The sequence below is a fragment of the Pundamilia nyererei genome, unplaced genomic scaffold, assembly GCF_000239375.1.
Source record: "Pundamilia nyererei isolate P.nyererei 1_Seehausen unplaced genomic scaffold, PunNye1.0 scaffold00008, whole genome shotgun sequence".
Taxonomy (NCBI): domain Eukaryota; kingdom Metazoa; phylum Chordata; class Actinopteri; order Cichliformes; family Cichlidae; genus Pundamilia; species Pundamilia nyererei.
The window spans coordinates 6,867,291-6,883,763 of record NW_005187409.1 but is presented as its reverse complement, the minus strand read 5'-3'; the positions used below and the strand labels follow the sequence as shown (position 1 = coordinate 6,883,763).

General features: G+C 41.1%; 2 protein-coding genes across 2 annotated transcripts in view; one reads left to right on the top strand and one right to left on the bottom strand.

The window, feature by feature from the left end:
• The window catches only part of insyn2b (inhibitory synaptic factor family member 2B), a 21,536-nt gene extending 6,720 nt beyond the window's left edge, over positions 1-14,816 (top strand). Inside the window, exons 2-4 of the mRNA XM_013908217.1 lie at positions 3,992-5,902; positions 8,418-8,492; positions 12,821-14,816. Coding sequence (XP_013763671.1) covers positions 4,323-5,902; positions 8,418-8,492; positions 12,821-13,004 — 1,839 coding nt within the window. The 5' untranslated portion in view covers positions 3,992-4,322 and the 3' untranslated portion in view covers positions 13,005-14,816. The remainder of the gene's footprint in view (positions 1-3,991; positions 5,903-8,417; positions 8,493-12,820) is intronic.
• The window catches only part of dock2 (dedicator of cytokinesis 2), a 92,639-nt gene that overhangs the window by 34,028 nt on the left and 42,138 nt on the right, over positions 1-16,473 (bottom strand). The window contains exon 26 of the mRNA XM_005723194.1: positions 15,008-15,103. Coding sequence (XP_005723251.1) covers positions 15,008-15,103 — 96 coding nt within the window. The remainder of the gene's footprint in view (positions 1-15,007; positions 15,104-16,473) is intronic.

The following is a 16,473-nucleotide window of genomic DNA, read 5'->3' as shown; positions in this document are numbered from 1 at the left end:
CACACACACACACACACACACACACACACACACACACACACACAGGGCCCGTCAATCGGCAGTTGAAAAATGAGACTCACCTTGAAACGACAGGGGACTCGATTCGCTGGAGCATTCAGCGCTCTGTTACCACTGCAAAGGCGTGGGTGTGCACTCATTCACAGACACATGTAAAAAACATGCAGGGCATCGCTGAGACTGCCTGTGTCATAGACAATGCTTTAAAAGCTCAAACCCACCGACTGGCAAATTAAACTCATTGCATGTATAAACAGATTTCATAAAAGGCTGCACCCTGTCTAGAAACTCCCTGCGGTGTTGAAAGGCTTGTATGGTCTGTGTGCGTGATGACAGATGCTCAAGCACACTTGCGGTGTTCATTGATTACTGGCAAGCAATGTGTGTGGCATCCCAGATCTTTTTTTCTTCCTTTCCTTTAATGTTTGTCTCTTCACACATCCTCCTCCTTCTCCTCCAGTCTTCTGTTTTTACTTTTATCTTTTAAAAAAGTCATTCAGATTATGAAAGGAGAAACTAATTGGAGATTTAAAGCAACTATAGAAAATTAGGCCTTCACATCTCTTCCGCTGACCCACACATACAAATGCTCGCGCGAGTCCTTCATCTTGTCCACAGTTCTGCTAATACATCTGTTCTCTCGCTGTCATCCCCTGGCCACCTGTCAGCCCTGCCTGTGCCGGCGTCCACCCTGTTATCCTCTTCAGTTGCCTCCCCTTTATCCCCCAGATGACAATGTTTCCTCCCTTTCTCCTCCCCGTTTATTTTGCACAGCCAGAGGTGAAATGTTGGTGAGAGACTACGTTTATATATAAAGAACAAAGAGGAGGCGAGAGAAGCACAGAGAAAATCAAAGGTTGCATGACAGAGATGGAAGAGAGGGTGCTGAGTGGGAAAGTGTGACAACAAACACAGCAAGTGATGAAAGAGCGATGCGAGGTTAGTGCTATCCTTTAAGATTTAAAAGAGGGGGAAGTGATTGAGAAAAAGAGAAGGGTAGAGAGTCTGAGATACACAGAGTGTGAGCTGGATTTCTGAGGATATGGTGTCACTTTCTGCCTGACATCATGCAGGTCAGGGGTGAAGAGTCAGACTTCAAAAAGGAACACACACAAAATGATGAAAGTAAGAAAGAAAGAAAAAACTTGCAGCAGGTGCTCTGCTGTCTGATGAGGCTGCTGATGGGAAGGCAAGTCAGCTGCAGTGGAATTACCTTTAGTTCACTCAGTCTGAATCCCAAGACAAGCTGCTTGACAGCTCTTAAACACAATCAAACACACAAATGGGGACATATGCACGCACATATGCATCCTTTCTCTCTCTTTCTCTCTTTTTTTGCACACACAAACACCGGCTAGCTCTCTTCTTCTTGCTTTCCCTCTCCATCTGTTTCTCACCACAGAAATGCCATCATCATCTGCAATTTGTTTGTGCAAACAACGAATCTCAGTGCTTTTCTCATTCACCCAGTCGCTGTGCCCTGCTTTGTATATAAAAAGGGACGCATGAAATATAAGTTAAAGCTTCAGTCGTCCACTCCAGGAAAGTGATTACCACAGTTAGCACAGTAAACAATAATAAGCAGTCTGGGCTGTCAATAATGCGAGACCCCTCCCTGGCAATGTCACACTCCACAAGCGAAACACACTGTCAAGATATTTATGTAAGTAGGAGCAATATGTCACTGATACAGAAATCCTTTGATCTTTAATGCCTTATGCAGAAACCTTACATTTCAAAGCACCACTGTCACTGAAGCTCTCAAGCAATGCAGTGCACTGTGTGACACTTATTGTTTTCTATGTCTAGAAAGTTTCAGACGCAGGATGCAGGCTGAACAGTCTAAATTTAAACTGTTCCTTGTTCAGCACTTCAGCTCATGGGCAAGCCCACCAGCATCAGTATTAATATTTAATTTTTTTTAAATGAAAACTGAAAAGAGTCTGACAACCTTAATTACACTTGCTGTCAGGGAAAAAGGGGGGGGGGGAAGGCTAAGATGTCAATTTTTATTCTCCTTGTGCAGTCAAAACAGCATGGGGTATTAGGCTTAGGTCATGGCAGGGCATTGGTATGAGTGAATGGGTACAAGCCTCTCATTCTGAATACATATGAAATATTAGAGTAGCAGTCAGGCTCACTGCAGTTAGGATGTGTTACCTGTCCACTGGTGAGCACATAATTTTACCTGCTACAGTGCCAGAGCCGACAAGCTGTTTTAAAACTTCTCAAAACCCTGAGAAAGAATTCTTTACAATAATGAAACAATAGAAGATTGTTTTTGTTTGTAATCTCATGGGTTCTTACACTATTAGGTGAACATGGCTATAGCTGATTTATTTCTCTCTCCCTCTTTCTCTCTCTCTCTATATCTTTTAGTTTTTTCCACAATTGACCGTATACAGCAAGCATCTGTGTGACATGTTGCACCAGCTGGTGTAAACTAAGCCATTCATCTTCCCTGTGTGTGTTTGATTACGTGTGTGTGTCTGTGTGTGTGTATGCAGCCAGCTTTTGCACCCCACACTGGCTGAATAGAGTGACAACGTTGTTTGTGAAGATAGAAGAAAGATAGAAGAAAAAATGAAGACACAAAGATTTCAGCCTAGATACACACACAAGCCTAATTTCATGGACAAATTACCTCACACCAGCTGCAGACCAGCTTTGTGTGCGGCAGTGAGGGATCAAAGGTGGACGGTGACTGACATTTTAAACACAGGCGGACAAAAAGAAATTTTCTACAATATATGAGCTGGATCTGCAACAAGTTTAAAATGTATTGTTGCTTGAGTTCTGTGCAGACAGCAAATGCACTGCACTGCCATTTATCCTCAAGAGCCAAACTGTGTGTAATTACATTAGCTCAAATTAGTATAGCTCCATTAGCTAAAACGAAATATACCAGACAAATGTTCCAGCATCCACTTTTCCATGCTCTTAAATATAGTACCAGTTGGGTAAGTTATTTAAATAACGCTCTTTTTTTCTTCCTTATCTGTCTTTTTCTTTTTGATGTACCCTGCCCATATTTCCTGCAATAGCCCAAAATCCTGATATGGAAAAAAAACAGTAAATATAATAGAATTCTGGCCCAGTTTCATCAGCTAATCGCAGTGACACAGTGCGCCACTGAATTACACTGAGTCAGTGATCTGAAATGATAAAGACTAAATGGCTAATTTTGCTTCTCTCCCAATCAATGCAAAAAATTTTAGACTAAGCAAAATAACACAAAACAAAGATAAGACCTTAACATAATTTAGTCATGGATTAACATTAAATTTCCTGCCTGTAAAAAAAGCAAGTAAAAAAAACATTTAAAATAGACCGAAGGGCACAATGTCTGTATAGATTACTAGACACAAAAGAAACATTAAACATGGAACAATGCTATAGAGTTGATCACAAAATTATTAAATTATCTTAACTCATTTGAAACATTTCCAAACTGCTTTTACGACAAATGATAACAAATGATTAGTTATAAGTCTACAAACTATTATGGAATGTAAAGAAAGAAAAAATAATTTTAAATGTGTTGTAACGTTTAAAATTAAATTAAATTAAAGTGATCCAAGCTCCTTAGATCACTTAATAAAAGAATTAAGCAGCATTTTTAAATTGACAGGATCTATAGCTCCTGTGATTTGTATGCAACTCCCAACTCTATAGAGAAACATGCAATTGCCCATAACCTACCCTGAACATATTCTATAGTCTTTTCATTCTCCTTGATGGGATTTAAAGTTTTGCCACTGTTACTCTCACCCACCTGCTAGGGTAATAAGAACTTGATAGACCTATATTGATCTGGTCAGTGTATGCTCTCAGTCGAGGTCGAAGCTTTTACACGGTGCTTTACGTGCCTAATGTCTATGTCTTCTTGCCAGTCTGACTATTTCTTGCCAGTTTCTCTTGTTTCTACCTTTGTTTCTATCATTCATTGCCTTTATTTCTTTCCTCTCTCCAGAACAAACCAGCAATGCCCAGAAAAGCAATCCAACTCATCATCTGCGGGCCTCTGGTTGGAAACTGAGAAAAGCTTTGACAGTGTCATCCAGTCGGAAGTAGCTCAAGTAATAAGATCATTAATGGAAGAAAGTTGAGAGTCTACAGCTTTATTGGATATTGAATTCCTTTCTCCAGCTCCCTAAAAACTCTTTCACATAAATTAATTTGGGTAAACAAGAGCTGGAAACATCTTGGATTGCGCTTAGATCTAATCTTGCTGGCGGCTGATGTCACTGCTTGCCTCCATCCCTTTCAGCTCCTCAGGGGGCTGAGCAAGCCTCCAGAGGAGTATGGGCAGGAGGGTGGCTGACCCAACAAATCCAGTCCCTGCACTGGGAGTTCCCCTGGCGGGGGGGCGATGGGGCCCACTGTGCAGTGTCGGGGTGCAGACATCTCCCAGACTTCGGACTCTCCCCTCCATCAAACGCCACAGCAGCCAACCAACCAACACACCTCGGCTCCTCACCATGGCAACAGACAAAACAACAACAACAGCAGAGGCAGGGGGAGTTATCAGAAGTGACAGCAACAGTCTGCCGGTGTCAAAAGAGACATCTCAAAACGAGATCAACAGCCTGACACAGGACGACATGGGGTCACAGGGATCAGGCAGTGGAGTTTACTGCCAGATCAAAAACATACGGACAAACCCAAAGGACACGAGAGGTAAAAGGACAGCTCGGTACACAAATGGCAGTGTGGTAGCCTCTGATGTGGTGGGAGGGGTTTGCAGTGAAGCCACAGAAGGTAAGGAGCCTGCCCAAGAGAGGAGAAGGGTGCAGTCTCTACGAGGGGAGGGTCATCGCACGGTGTTAAAGACAGTAAGCGTTTGTACAACTGTGCACGCCACCCCACCTCGGCCCTGCAGATTAATGACGACTTCTCCGCCTCGTCTTTGTGGGACATGTGGGAGGAGACGATCTCAGATTTCGCCGTGCACTGGTGCATGTCGCAGGAGGGCAGTTAATCAAATAACAGCTAGCCAGACTTTACCTAATCCGCCACGGAAACCGCCTGTGGCTCCTAATCAGTCAAGGAAAGACTCTGCTACTATGAACTCCCAGTCTTGCACCAAAAAAACAGACACAGCCAACACACAGCAACACACATCAGTAAAGACTACTCAATTATCACAGCTGTCGCACACTATACCAAAAGCGCACAGTTCACACTCAAACCACGCAACACACACTCAGAACAGAGCCAAAGATTCACAGCAGCACATGAGGCCACACTCTGCAGAATTTACCTCTTACAAGGACTCTTCCACGCAGACAACAGATACACAAAGTAACACAGATAGGACCACAGCTGACATGCATACACAACAAACACACACGCCAACTTTAGAGGTGATAAAATCACACTCAAATGATGAACGCAGTCAAGTTGTGGCTCAAGGCCAACGCACTGATGAAGAGTCACATCAGAACACAGTAGCCCGTATTGCTTTGAAGTCTCCAGCTCCTTCCTGTCACAATAGCTCAAAATCTAGCACCACCCCACCTCTTCCACCAAAAAATTGTCCTCTATCCACTCAGTCTAAACCAGCCACATCTGTAGCGCTAAACAAAACCCAGGAGACCACAAACGTACCGAAACGATCCTTAGAACGGATCAAACTCAAGGACTACACAAATCAGAAGAGCAAATCATTCGATGACCACACTCTGCCTTGTAAGACTCATATGAAAGCACAATGCAATGGGGCACCGGGAGGACTTCTGGACGGACATGCAGTACAAGCACCACGTGGATTGGAGAAGCAGCTGCAGAGTGTGGAGGAGAACCTGCTGTCCAATCAGGAGAAGATAAAGGTGCTTCTCAACGTGATTCAAGACTTGGAGAAGAGCAAAGCCTTCACTGAAGGGTGAGAGAAGGGACTTAGGAAGGAAAATAACTTGAAGAGAGAAGGGGAAATAGGGGAATGGAAGAAGGTAAGAAGGAAAGGAAGAGGATAATCTGAGAATAAAGTGTGAAATGAAGAAACATAGATGTCAAGACAGAATGAAAAAGGGAGTGATAAAAAGAGATAACACATGTAAAAGGAGTGGTAGAGGCATTCACCGCGTGAGCAAATGTTTAAGCAAGAGGGAGGTGATAAAGATGAGAAAGAGGGGTAGAAGAGAGGGTGCACTATGAGTGAAAGAGATTAATAACAGAGTATTTTTAAGTTTTTATAGCTGGCAGGCTTTCAATACAGTATATTAGATTTTTAAATGCCACCAGTGTGGAGATCCAATGTGTGTACACATGTTTGGAGAGAGTTGATACCTACCAGCAGGAGGTCAGCGTTGGCTTTCTTGCATTTCCTTTGAGTTTGAGAGCATGTAGCCCCAAACAGACACTACTTCTAAGCAAACAGAACTAATCAGTTACTCTTTCTCTCCCCTGCTAAATCTTTGATTCTTAATTTCCTCCTCCCTGGCCACATGTTCTTCCTCTTCCCTCCACACATAACAGCTGGTCTTTCAAAAATCCCCCTCTTCTCCACTGCTTCTTAACCCGCTTTTAGTAATTTATCCCTCTCTTCACCATCAGCCTCACACCTTTCTTTGGTGCATTTTTAATTAATACCTTCCCACTCCTTATCTTTCGCTACACACTTCACCGTAAAGTATGAATTATATCTTCAACTAACAACTGTGAATCACTCCTGTGCCTTCTCATCTTCCCCCCTTCTCCTCTCCCAACAACCTGTCCATCACTCTTCCCTGCTGTCAGATCTTTGCTGTCACACTGTTTTGTTTTGCTTCCTATTCTTCACCTCTTCACCACCCTCTTCCATTTCACCATTAAGTTAACGTCTGCACCTTTTTTCCCCACCCATAACCATTACCTCTCAACTATCCTAAAACTGATGATTCTCCATCATCACCTAAACTCCCTGTGTACATGGTTTATTCTCTCCCATCCCTCCTTATTTTTGTCCAGCGTTAAGAGAGGTCTCTGGCTGCAGTCTAATCCCTATCAGATTACCTTGCAATTAATCTTTAAGCTGCACAATAAGACACATAAAATCAGTATTCCAGCTGTCTTACCCCCATCTTTGTTGCTGTATAATGTGCATTCATGCTTCTGTTGTGTGTAAAGGCTTTTTTGGGAGGATGCCCATGTATCATGCTAAGAGTGAGAGAAAAACAGACAGACAGAAGAGAGAGGGTGAAAGATAGCTATTGAAAGATAGGAAGACATTAAAAGAATGAACATTAAGAGAAGCAGCAAGTAATAGAGGGACTGCATGAATCTGGTGCTGTGCCAGAAATGAAAGGACTCTAAGTGGGCTGCTGTGATAAAAGTGTCGGCTGAGCTAAAAGGTTGTCGCTGTGCTCAGCTCCTTGTCTCGTTTCTCTCCTGAAGCAAAAACTTGTCTTCTCATGCTGTTGTTGTCGTCTTTGATAAAGACTGGTGGGGGAGAAAAATGATGCCAGTTACACAGTCTCACTCCATGTAATTAAAATGTCAATTTTATTGACATAAATCAGTTACTTTTTTCTCTAAATGGTTCAACTGAAGGCCAGCCAAAATACCTTGGCAAAATAAAGTATTTTAATTGGGAGGCAGGCAGTACAAGCCTAACAGATATTTTTAAATTCCAGCTTATTTTCTAACATGTAAACAGTGTCCTTGGCTCTGTAGTCTCTTTAGTCTTGTTCAGCCTTGATGCAGTTGGCATGTGTGCTCTGCTGTTCAAACTAGCCATCTAAAATGAAAGACAATAAGCTTACTTTCACTATGCCTCTAATTTAAGGTAATAATATCTGTGCTATGTGACGTGTGGCTCAAAACCTGATGTACCAAGACAGCTGCTGCAATTTTTTTTCCTGCATAGAATAGTAAACAGGCAGGTACTCAACCATTGGGGCAATCCTGGTAATGTCCTGAATAGTGTTACTGGGGCACATTGTATGCACTAAACATCACAACTATTTTGTGCCCTTTGACAACACGTAGACAGCATGTCTGTTGTTGCTGCACTGGGTACGTGTCCATGGAGAGAGAAATAACAATTCTGACACCAGCGTGACACCGCCACGAAAAGCCCAGCCTGCTGTTTGTGCAAAATAATCTTTCACTATTACAAAAATGAATATTGTTGAAGCTTGGCAGGATTTCTTTCCTTTTTTGTTGAAGTAGCTTATCTAAAAATCATATATGCTAATGATTAAAGCAATCGTAAATATATCAGAGTGGTTTACTTAAGCGGATTATAACAAACAACGCATGCACTGTATGCCTACATAGAATTTTGTTTAGATCATTACCAATCAAAACACTACAGCAAAAATTAAAAACCAGACGTGTAACTGCCATCAGCATTCACGGCTCTGTTCAGTCAAACTGCTTTCATGTGTGTAAACGTTTTACATTTGTTGTTTCTGCAGTCGCAGCTCATACAGAACTGGTCAGGACATAAACAACTGCCCCACCTGCCAAAAGACAGCCTGCATCATCTACAGGTAACCTAATAAAGATAATGAGCTTACTGTATTATATAACACACCAATGACAACTAATTCTTACCTGGAGCTTTAGAAATAGCCATGAAACTTCTGTAAAACTGCATGCCTCTCGTAGGATGCAATTTTCCATTGTTATTTCTTCAGCCTTTCCAGGTTTTTATCACTTATTCAGCTTTTTTTGTTTCATTACCCTTTCTTCCTGACACCCTGCTGTCGCTGCCCTTTTCTTCCACTCTGATTATTGTACCACTCATACCATACACTATTATAAGGAAAAAGAGACTAAGAGTGATTGCTCTTATAAATATTAAAATTAATACTTGCTGTACTTTGCAGATTAGTAAAAGATGCTCTACCAAGGGAGGATATTTACACACAAAAGAATGTTCTGTGCAAACAAGGATATTAATTCAACATCTAAATGATCAGTCCAGTTATCTCATGCTTGACTGACCTAAATAACTAACTGCATTCTTAGATCCTCAGCAACTTGCAGAACTGCACTGCCTCTTATCGCATACTGTACTTTAATCCTCCTGTTAGCTCCACATATTCCTTCTCTCTCTCACAAATGTTCACATAAACATTTCCATTACATCCCACTAAAATCTCTGTCATTTCCTCTTTTTTTAAACAAACTCCTGTCTACATCTGTGCCTCATTCTGTCTGTCAATCGCCAAAGCTCTAATCACCTCAGTGTGCCCCACTTTCACCCTCTACTCTTTCTCTGCACTGCTCACATAAGCTGGAAATGTAGGTTGCATGTAGCTTCATGGATAAAACTAAAAGAAAAGAAGTATTTACAGACCAAAGCTAGGCTTGAAGTTAATTCTGCTTGTTTACAATCACATACAAATCTCCCTCGCAGGCCTCGAGGGGATAAAGACAAGTTTTGCGGGGTCTTTACCTCTTCGGTTCTCTTTAACTCTCAAAGCTACTTGCCTCAAAGCAGCCCCACCTCTGCATCTCGCTCTTGTTTTAACTTTCCATTTCTCTGTCAGTTAATCTCTTCTTTGCATCCAGTTTTCTGTTTCCCCTCATCTCATTTTTTGTTCCCTTGATCCTAATTAACACAGCAAAATCCTTATCCCAGTAAGTAGCAATGAGCACCAAGGGAGAAAGCTGCCACATGGCAACATGCTCATCCATATCCACACATATATACACACATTGATTTCCACCACTACTTTACATAGTGAGACAAATGCACTTATATGCAAGCTCCTTTGTTCACACAGTAAAGAATCATCTTCCATGTTGTGGAATATCTTAAATGGGGACTGCTTTTAAGAGAAAACAAGGCATTTGACTTCAGCCTTGCAAAACACTGACAGTAATTATACAACAGCCTGATTAACTACTGCAAATGCTTTAATGACAAGACAACCTGCATTATGCAACAATTCACTTAAGCAGAAAAACATAAACACTTCCAAAAATGATTTTGAACTGTTTGACTAAATAAGCACTTTCAGAAGCATTTCCACGCAGACTGTGAAAACTTGATGGAAGACAAGCAGAACAACTGAACGTGCTAAACCTAGATATTAGCGGTTTATGAAATTAGCAGAAAATTAGTGTTTACAGAACAAAACATACTATTATCGTCTTGTACTACAAATAAACCCCCTCAGTAGTCTAGTAGCATACATTGCACAAAGAAACGTGTCATTACATAGTCATACAATGTCTAACATTAGCCAGACATGGAAGTCTTCAAAATGTGAGGCTTTCGAATATTTTGGGGAGATACTTTACATGACCTGGAACAATCCTGGTCTCTGGTGTATGCACGTCTCACATCATTATAGTCCACCTTTCTCTCTTCTCAGTTTCTAAGATTTTCTCTCCTGCTCTACTTTCTTATTGTCTTAATTGCACACATGCAAATACAAACAGGATAATTAATCCAGCACAAAGGGAAATCAGCTTTTATTTGATGTGCATACACATTTCAAACAAACAAAAAAAAGAATATATTTCATGCGCTTTGAAATATGTTAATGACTTGGACTGAAAGGCAGATTCTCCAGTCTAGTCATATTTCTTCTCGTGTCAGTATGAATTTGTTTCAAAAACAGGGGTGGAAAAAAAGAAAATCAGCATCTTTATTGTGACATACACACAGAGAAGTCACAACTACACGAGCTCTGTTTGTTTGATTGGACAATAATGGCCTTATCAAAACCCTAGAGGACTCTGGGTAAAGAGGAGTGGAGATGGCATAAGAGACACCCAGGCAGAGGATGAATTACGTGTGGGACTAAAACATTCATCCTAATAATCTGTGGTGAAAAAAAGAGCTTTTGACGTGGGCTGACTGCCTGAAGATGTTTTGCCATCGTCTGTTTTAATTAATCTTTACAATGAGAGACAAGAGGGAGAGGAACTTCTGACAGCTCCTCTGTTTTTCCTCCCAAAGCTTAAACAGCTGAAACAAGCAGAACAAAACACATATGTGCACCTAGAAACTAAAAGTATTCTAATACACACACAAGTCTCAAATTTAAACAGATGTATTAAGCAAACAAACCAAAACTTTAGCCCTGATCTCCACATTTTACACCTCATTTTAAAAACATAAAGGTTTTGGGTTTAGCTGTGTCTCGCAGGGATGAAAGACGCCGTAGCACGCAGTCATACATGCACGTAAAAAGATGCTGAAGGTGACAGCTTACACAACGAATTAAGAATAGCAGCTTTCGCAGCTGTGCAGTAAATCCACGAAAAATTGTGAGGGAGTGAAATAGGTATGGGTAGAGAGAGGTAGAGAGTTATACTGAGTTTTTGAGACAAGGGGACGTATAGAGAGACCTGACATGGAAAAAGCTTTAGTTTCTAAAACAAGACACACTGTACCGTAAGTGGATGTGGGGCAGGTGCCATCCTTTATCTTTCTTTATATGTATGCTGTGTGGCTTTGTTTGTGTATATGTGTCTCGGTAGATCTTCTTTATCAATTATTCATGCGGCCATCTCCATTCCTCTGTGCCCACCCAAGCTTTTACTTTCTCCTATATTCACTCATTCCGTCTCTCCCTCCATCACTGCGCACTTTCTCGGATAGCCGAGACCTTGCTGCCCTCCCCTCTTCATATCTCTAGTGGCACTCATCTTGTCCTTCTTTACTTCCCTGTCTTTTTTTGTTTCCTCTTTTACTATGCAGTGACCTCTCTGCCCTGTTTTATTAAAGGTCGCCTTTCTTTCATTTAGCCATCCTTCGATCTCCCCGAAGATTCTGTCTCTTTCCTTTCTTCTTTCATAAGTCTCTGCATGTTTTTCTTTTACTCTCACTCAGCCGTGGGCTTTTGAGGAAGATGTATGGAGATGGCAGGGGAGCACGTCTGTGTTTGTATATTATATGTTTTTGAGTGTGTGTGTGTGTGTGTGTGTGTGTGTGCGCGCGCACATGTGTGTGTGTCTGTTTGCTGGCATACAAAAAGAGGGAAGGACTGGTAGTTGTCTCCGATCTGCCTGCCTCATCATGTGCCTCATTAACTCCAGATGCCAGACCCTATGTAGCTCCACCCATATAATCCAGCTCAGCACACACACACACACACACACACACACACACACATTACCAAATGGAGGGAGAAACTCAGAGTCTGCTACACTATGACCTGCAGCGATGGGCACTTCAGAGAGATGGTGAGGGAAAAAGAGCACAAGCGAGATGAGGGGTGGAGGGGGAATGGGAGCATAGAAAAAGTAAGCCACGAGGGTCTGCTTTGAACATAGAAGAGTAAAAAAGTTCCTCCATTGCTCCTTCTTTTAGCTCCTCCATTGTGCAAATGCTCTTCTTCTTTCCTACTCTCTTTTTCGTTCTCCTCCCACTCCTCTCATCTCACCAGCCTGTGATCTACTGGTGCATGAGTGCAAAAGAATACTATAGATGTGAAAAGAGTACTGAGCTGAGACACGTGTGAAAGAGTGTGTGGGCTGATGGCGCGTACACCAAAATTAAGAACATATGAGTTTAAACCTCCATAAAAACTGCATTATGGACAGTATTTAAGGTGTTGTCAGCATTTCTTGATGTCACTAGGTCACCTTAGCTTAGCTGTCTCTAAACCCCTCTCTTTCTAATCTCTCTTTCTGCCCAGTAGACTTCCTCTTGTTTTACACAGCTGTTCACCATCTCCCTTTAACCCCTACATTTACGGTATTCTCTTTTTGTGAGAAAGGAACTGAATTTAAAAAACAAACAAACATCTGGCTTGGTTCACATTAGCTCAGTCTCTAAATCATGCTTATAATGTTTCTCACTCATCTTTGTCTCCTTCCTCTTCAACTGCCTTCTCTATTTCTCTCTCTCCTCCAGTGTGGAGCATGATTTTAGACAGCAGGAGGGACGTTTCCAGGGGGTTATAGAGGCCCTAGAGGGGGAATATGATGTGCCTGCACCAACTCTGACCAAGCCGACGCCAGCCCCGGCATCCTCCAGTCGCCCCAGTACCAAGGCACGGGTCAAGAAACTGCGCAAGAAGTGTTTCTGGTGGCTCTAAGCTCTAAGAGTTGGAAAAGCCACAACTGGCCTTCTGGGCAGCAGGTGCAGGAGCGGATTATATTTCAGGGGATCCAAGATGTTGTGGAGTAAAGCATGTGGGTGTGCACTGAGCTTAAGTTTAAATTCAGAAGGTGATCTTTTCTGAGCAGAAAACATGGACTGTGAATGGCACATTTTCCACAGTAACCAATCCTGAGCCCTGTACACCGGTGACAAGGTAGAAAAAAAAAGGAAATGTGATGAGGCTGTTAAACTTTCTTGACTGCTTGGGAGGAAGAAGGTGAAATTTGCAGAAACCAGTATTTGCTGGCTAATTTGAGATTACGTTTCGCCTGACAGTGAGGACAGTGTTTTTCAATAACAAATCTGCTGCAGACAGATGAAGCATTGTCACTCTAGACAGCATACAGTTTGTCACTTGGCTCAGTGGCTATTTCAACAGATGGACAGATGTACAAGCTGGGAATGAATCGTTATAACAGTTTTGGATAAATTACAGCAATAAGCAGGGGAATGTAAATGAATGTGAAAAACAAAGGAATATAAAAATTAATTTGAATGCTATGTTTTTGGATGGCTGGACAGACATAATTTGAATGTAGCAACAACTGAAGCACTTGAAGGATATCATGGGAAAACAAGCTGATGAACTGTCTGGACACACAGCTTGCTCACTGAGTCATCAGGATTTCACAGGGAAAGTACAGATTGTATTAAGAAAACATTAACAGACAATGTGATACACAGCTGATTGAAGACTGACAGCCTTTGTCAGATAATTAAAATTTCTGTCAACCCTGAGTGACAGAGTAATCGATTCTCTCCTTTATTATCATCCAAAATGGAAGTGTTTTGCTGCAGTCTCAATTGTGTTTCAAGGATCTTTACACACGTGTGCATTCGAACGCATGCACATAGTGGCACTGACAAGCGGGCATCAGTTTACACATACAGCATACTCACTGAAATACAAACAACTGACTCCTCTCTCACACAGTAAACACTCAATACATTTGTGAACCAGTGCAAACTAAGAACAGACCTGTCAATCCATTTTAATGACTGGCCTGTTTAAATGTTGAGTATCAATATACAATGTATACAGTAGGCACCAATGAATTGTTGTTTTTCAAAATTTACCATTGCACAAATTGTGCAGGTGAGTGCTGTGTTGGTACAACACAATGTGAAGCTTTAGAGAACAGGAAGATAATCAGAAAAATTAATTTAAAAAAACCTGAAAAGGTTCAATCTCTTTCTTAATACCAACAGCACACTTCAACTTAATCATGTAAAATATATCAGACAATCATTTCAATATCTATATAGGTGTTCTGTAGCATTCAGGCCACACTTGCCCTCCTAATCAACAAATATTAGTGCTAAACTTTAAATTTAGGTTAACAAAATATACAAAATGAGTCACTAAGGGTGAAGAGTTTTTGAAGATTTTTTTCCCAAAGGGAAACAATATATTTGTAAAAGCATAGCACAACTGGTAGATAAACAGAAATTTTTGCAAACAGCATTCATCTGGACATTAATTTTGTACACACAGACACACACACACAGAGCATTCACAACCTGCTTTGTTCACAGCAGTTTAGAGCTTAACAACTGATCTCACAAGGGCGTCCTTCAACTGCTTATGGCTGTACAGTTGCCACCAAATACAATCCTGGATGATACTACACTTAGTAATTAACCAGTTTATGCGCAAAATGCTCTGTCCCTGCATTTTCTTAAGCTTTCCCATGACAGTGTGTGAGCCCTCACGATCCCTCTTGTATGTGCAATAAAATTGTGTATTTTAAACAAAATACTCTGCTGTCAACATATTTTGTGTTTCAAAAACAAACTGAATACCATAGCGGAGTAAATTAAGGTGCTTTCTTGCAAATCCTTTTTGATAAACATGGTATCAGCAGGGAAAATATGTCAAGGACGCAAGAAAGAAGGTTTTAAAGAGTCCACCATATGTCCTACTTGTAAAGTACTTACAATCAGAGCGTGCTCTCGACCCATGGTGATGACTGTCTGGTTGATGACCCGTAGCAGAGATACTACAATGTCTTGGATATGTTGGAAGGTGTCCCCCTGATAGCAAGTCAGAGTATAGGTGTATGGTGGAGGGGAAAGAGAAGCACAGAGAGAGGGATATGGAGAAAAACACAGAGATACACAGGAGATTGTTAGATTTTCTCAGATCAAAACAAAAAAGAACAACAATAGATACACAGACAGATGCAGAGCAGCTCCTGCCCTTTTCAAACATTATTCACTCAGGCATAACTTTAGTACTACTTGTGGGGATACCCCAGAACTTCTTCTCTTCACAAAACTTAAGATTACTTGAGCATTTTATCTGTGTAGGTGTTCTGCCCTTGAATTAACTATGCTGAGCGTGAAAACAGCCAGAATTGCAGAGTACAAATCATGGCTATGGTTCTGAATGCACGGTGGACCAAACACTTGAAGAAAGAGAAAAAAAGTTTTCTGAATATAAAAGTTTAAAGTCTTTTAACTTTTCTGAAATGCCTCACCAGGACATTTACTTAATCATCCTCAGTGTAGATGAATGAACTGCAAAAGGATTTTTGACACGTGAATGTAGACTTTTTCAGTGCAGACCTACTTTCCTATTCCTATATTTCCATTCCCTTTGAAGCCACTCCCCTGCCATGTTTCTTTTTCTTTTATCCTTCCAGAATTAAACAAAGGGGCTAAAATGTTTTTAAGAGTTGATCTCTGTGCCCAGACCTGTTCAGGTCAGATGCCTGTTTAAACCTTAGAGAAAGTCTGCAGGTTTAAAGAACAAAAAGCTCAAAGCCTAAATATTAAACTGACTCGATTCAAAGTGTCACAGTAATGTCAGCTCTCCTTTAATTGGTCTTGTTCCTACTTTATTCAGTGGACTAACTGCAGCTGGACTTGCAGGGTCATTTCTGACCTTGAAAAATAATATTACTTAACTTAAACACAGCCTTACATCTATACATTTATACATATTATCATAAAAGCACTTCAGATAGCACAAATTATTCAACTCTCAATGTACATTTTACTTTATATACACTTCATGAAATATATACATTCTGGAGGGTGATTTTTAATGATGAGTGCAAAAAAAAATGAAGTAGCAAAAACTGCAGTGCAACTCGAGGCTTTCTCTAGACTCCCAGTCAAACTTTGCAGCATTAAAAATAATATTTACAGCCTGAAAAAAACATTTAAAAAAATCAGTTTGGGCCTCTATGGATATTTCCTCCTTTACACCAACTCTGAGTGGGGTCATTTTTTAAAAACTCATCCACCTGGATAATTGTGTTAGGGGCGCGGCTGTGTTGATTGACAGACGTTCTTGACACAAGCAGCTGGAGTCGAATGACATTTGCTAAGTCTCATTCACTAGTTCACGTGTGTGTGTGTGTGTGTGTGTGTGTGTGTGTGTGTGTGTGTGTGTGTGT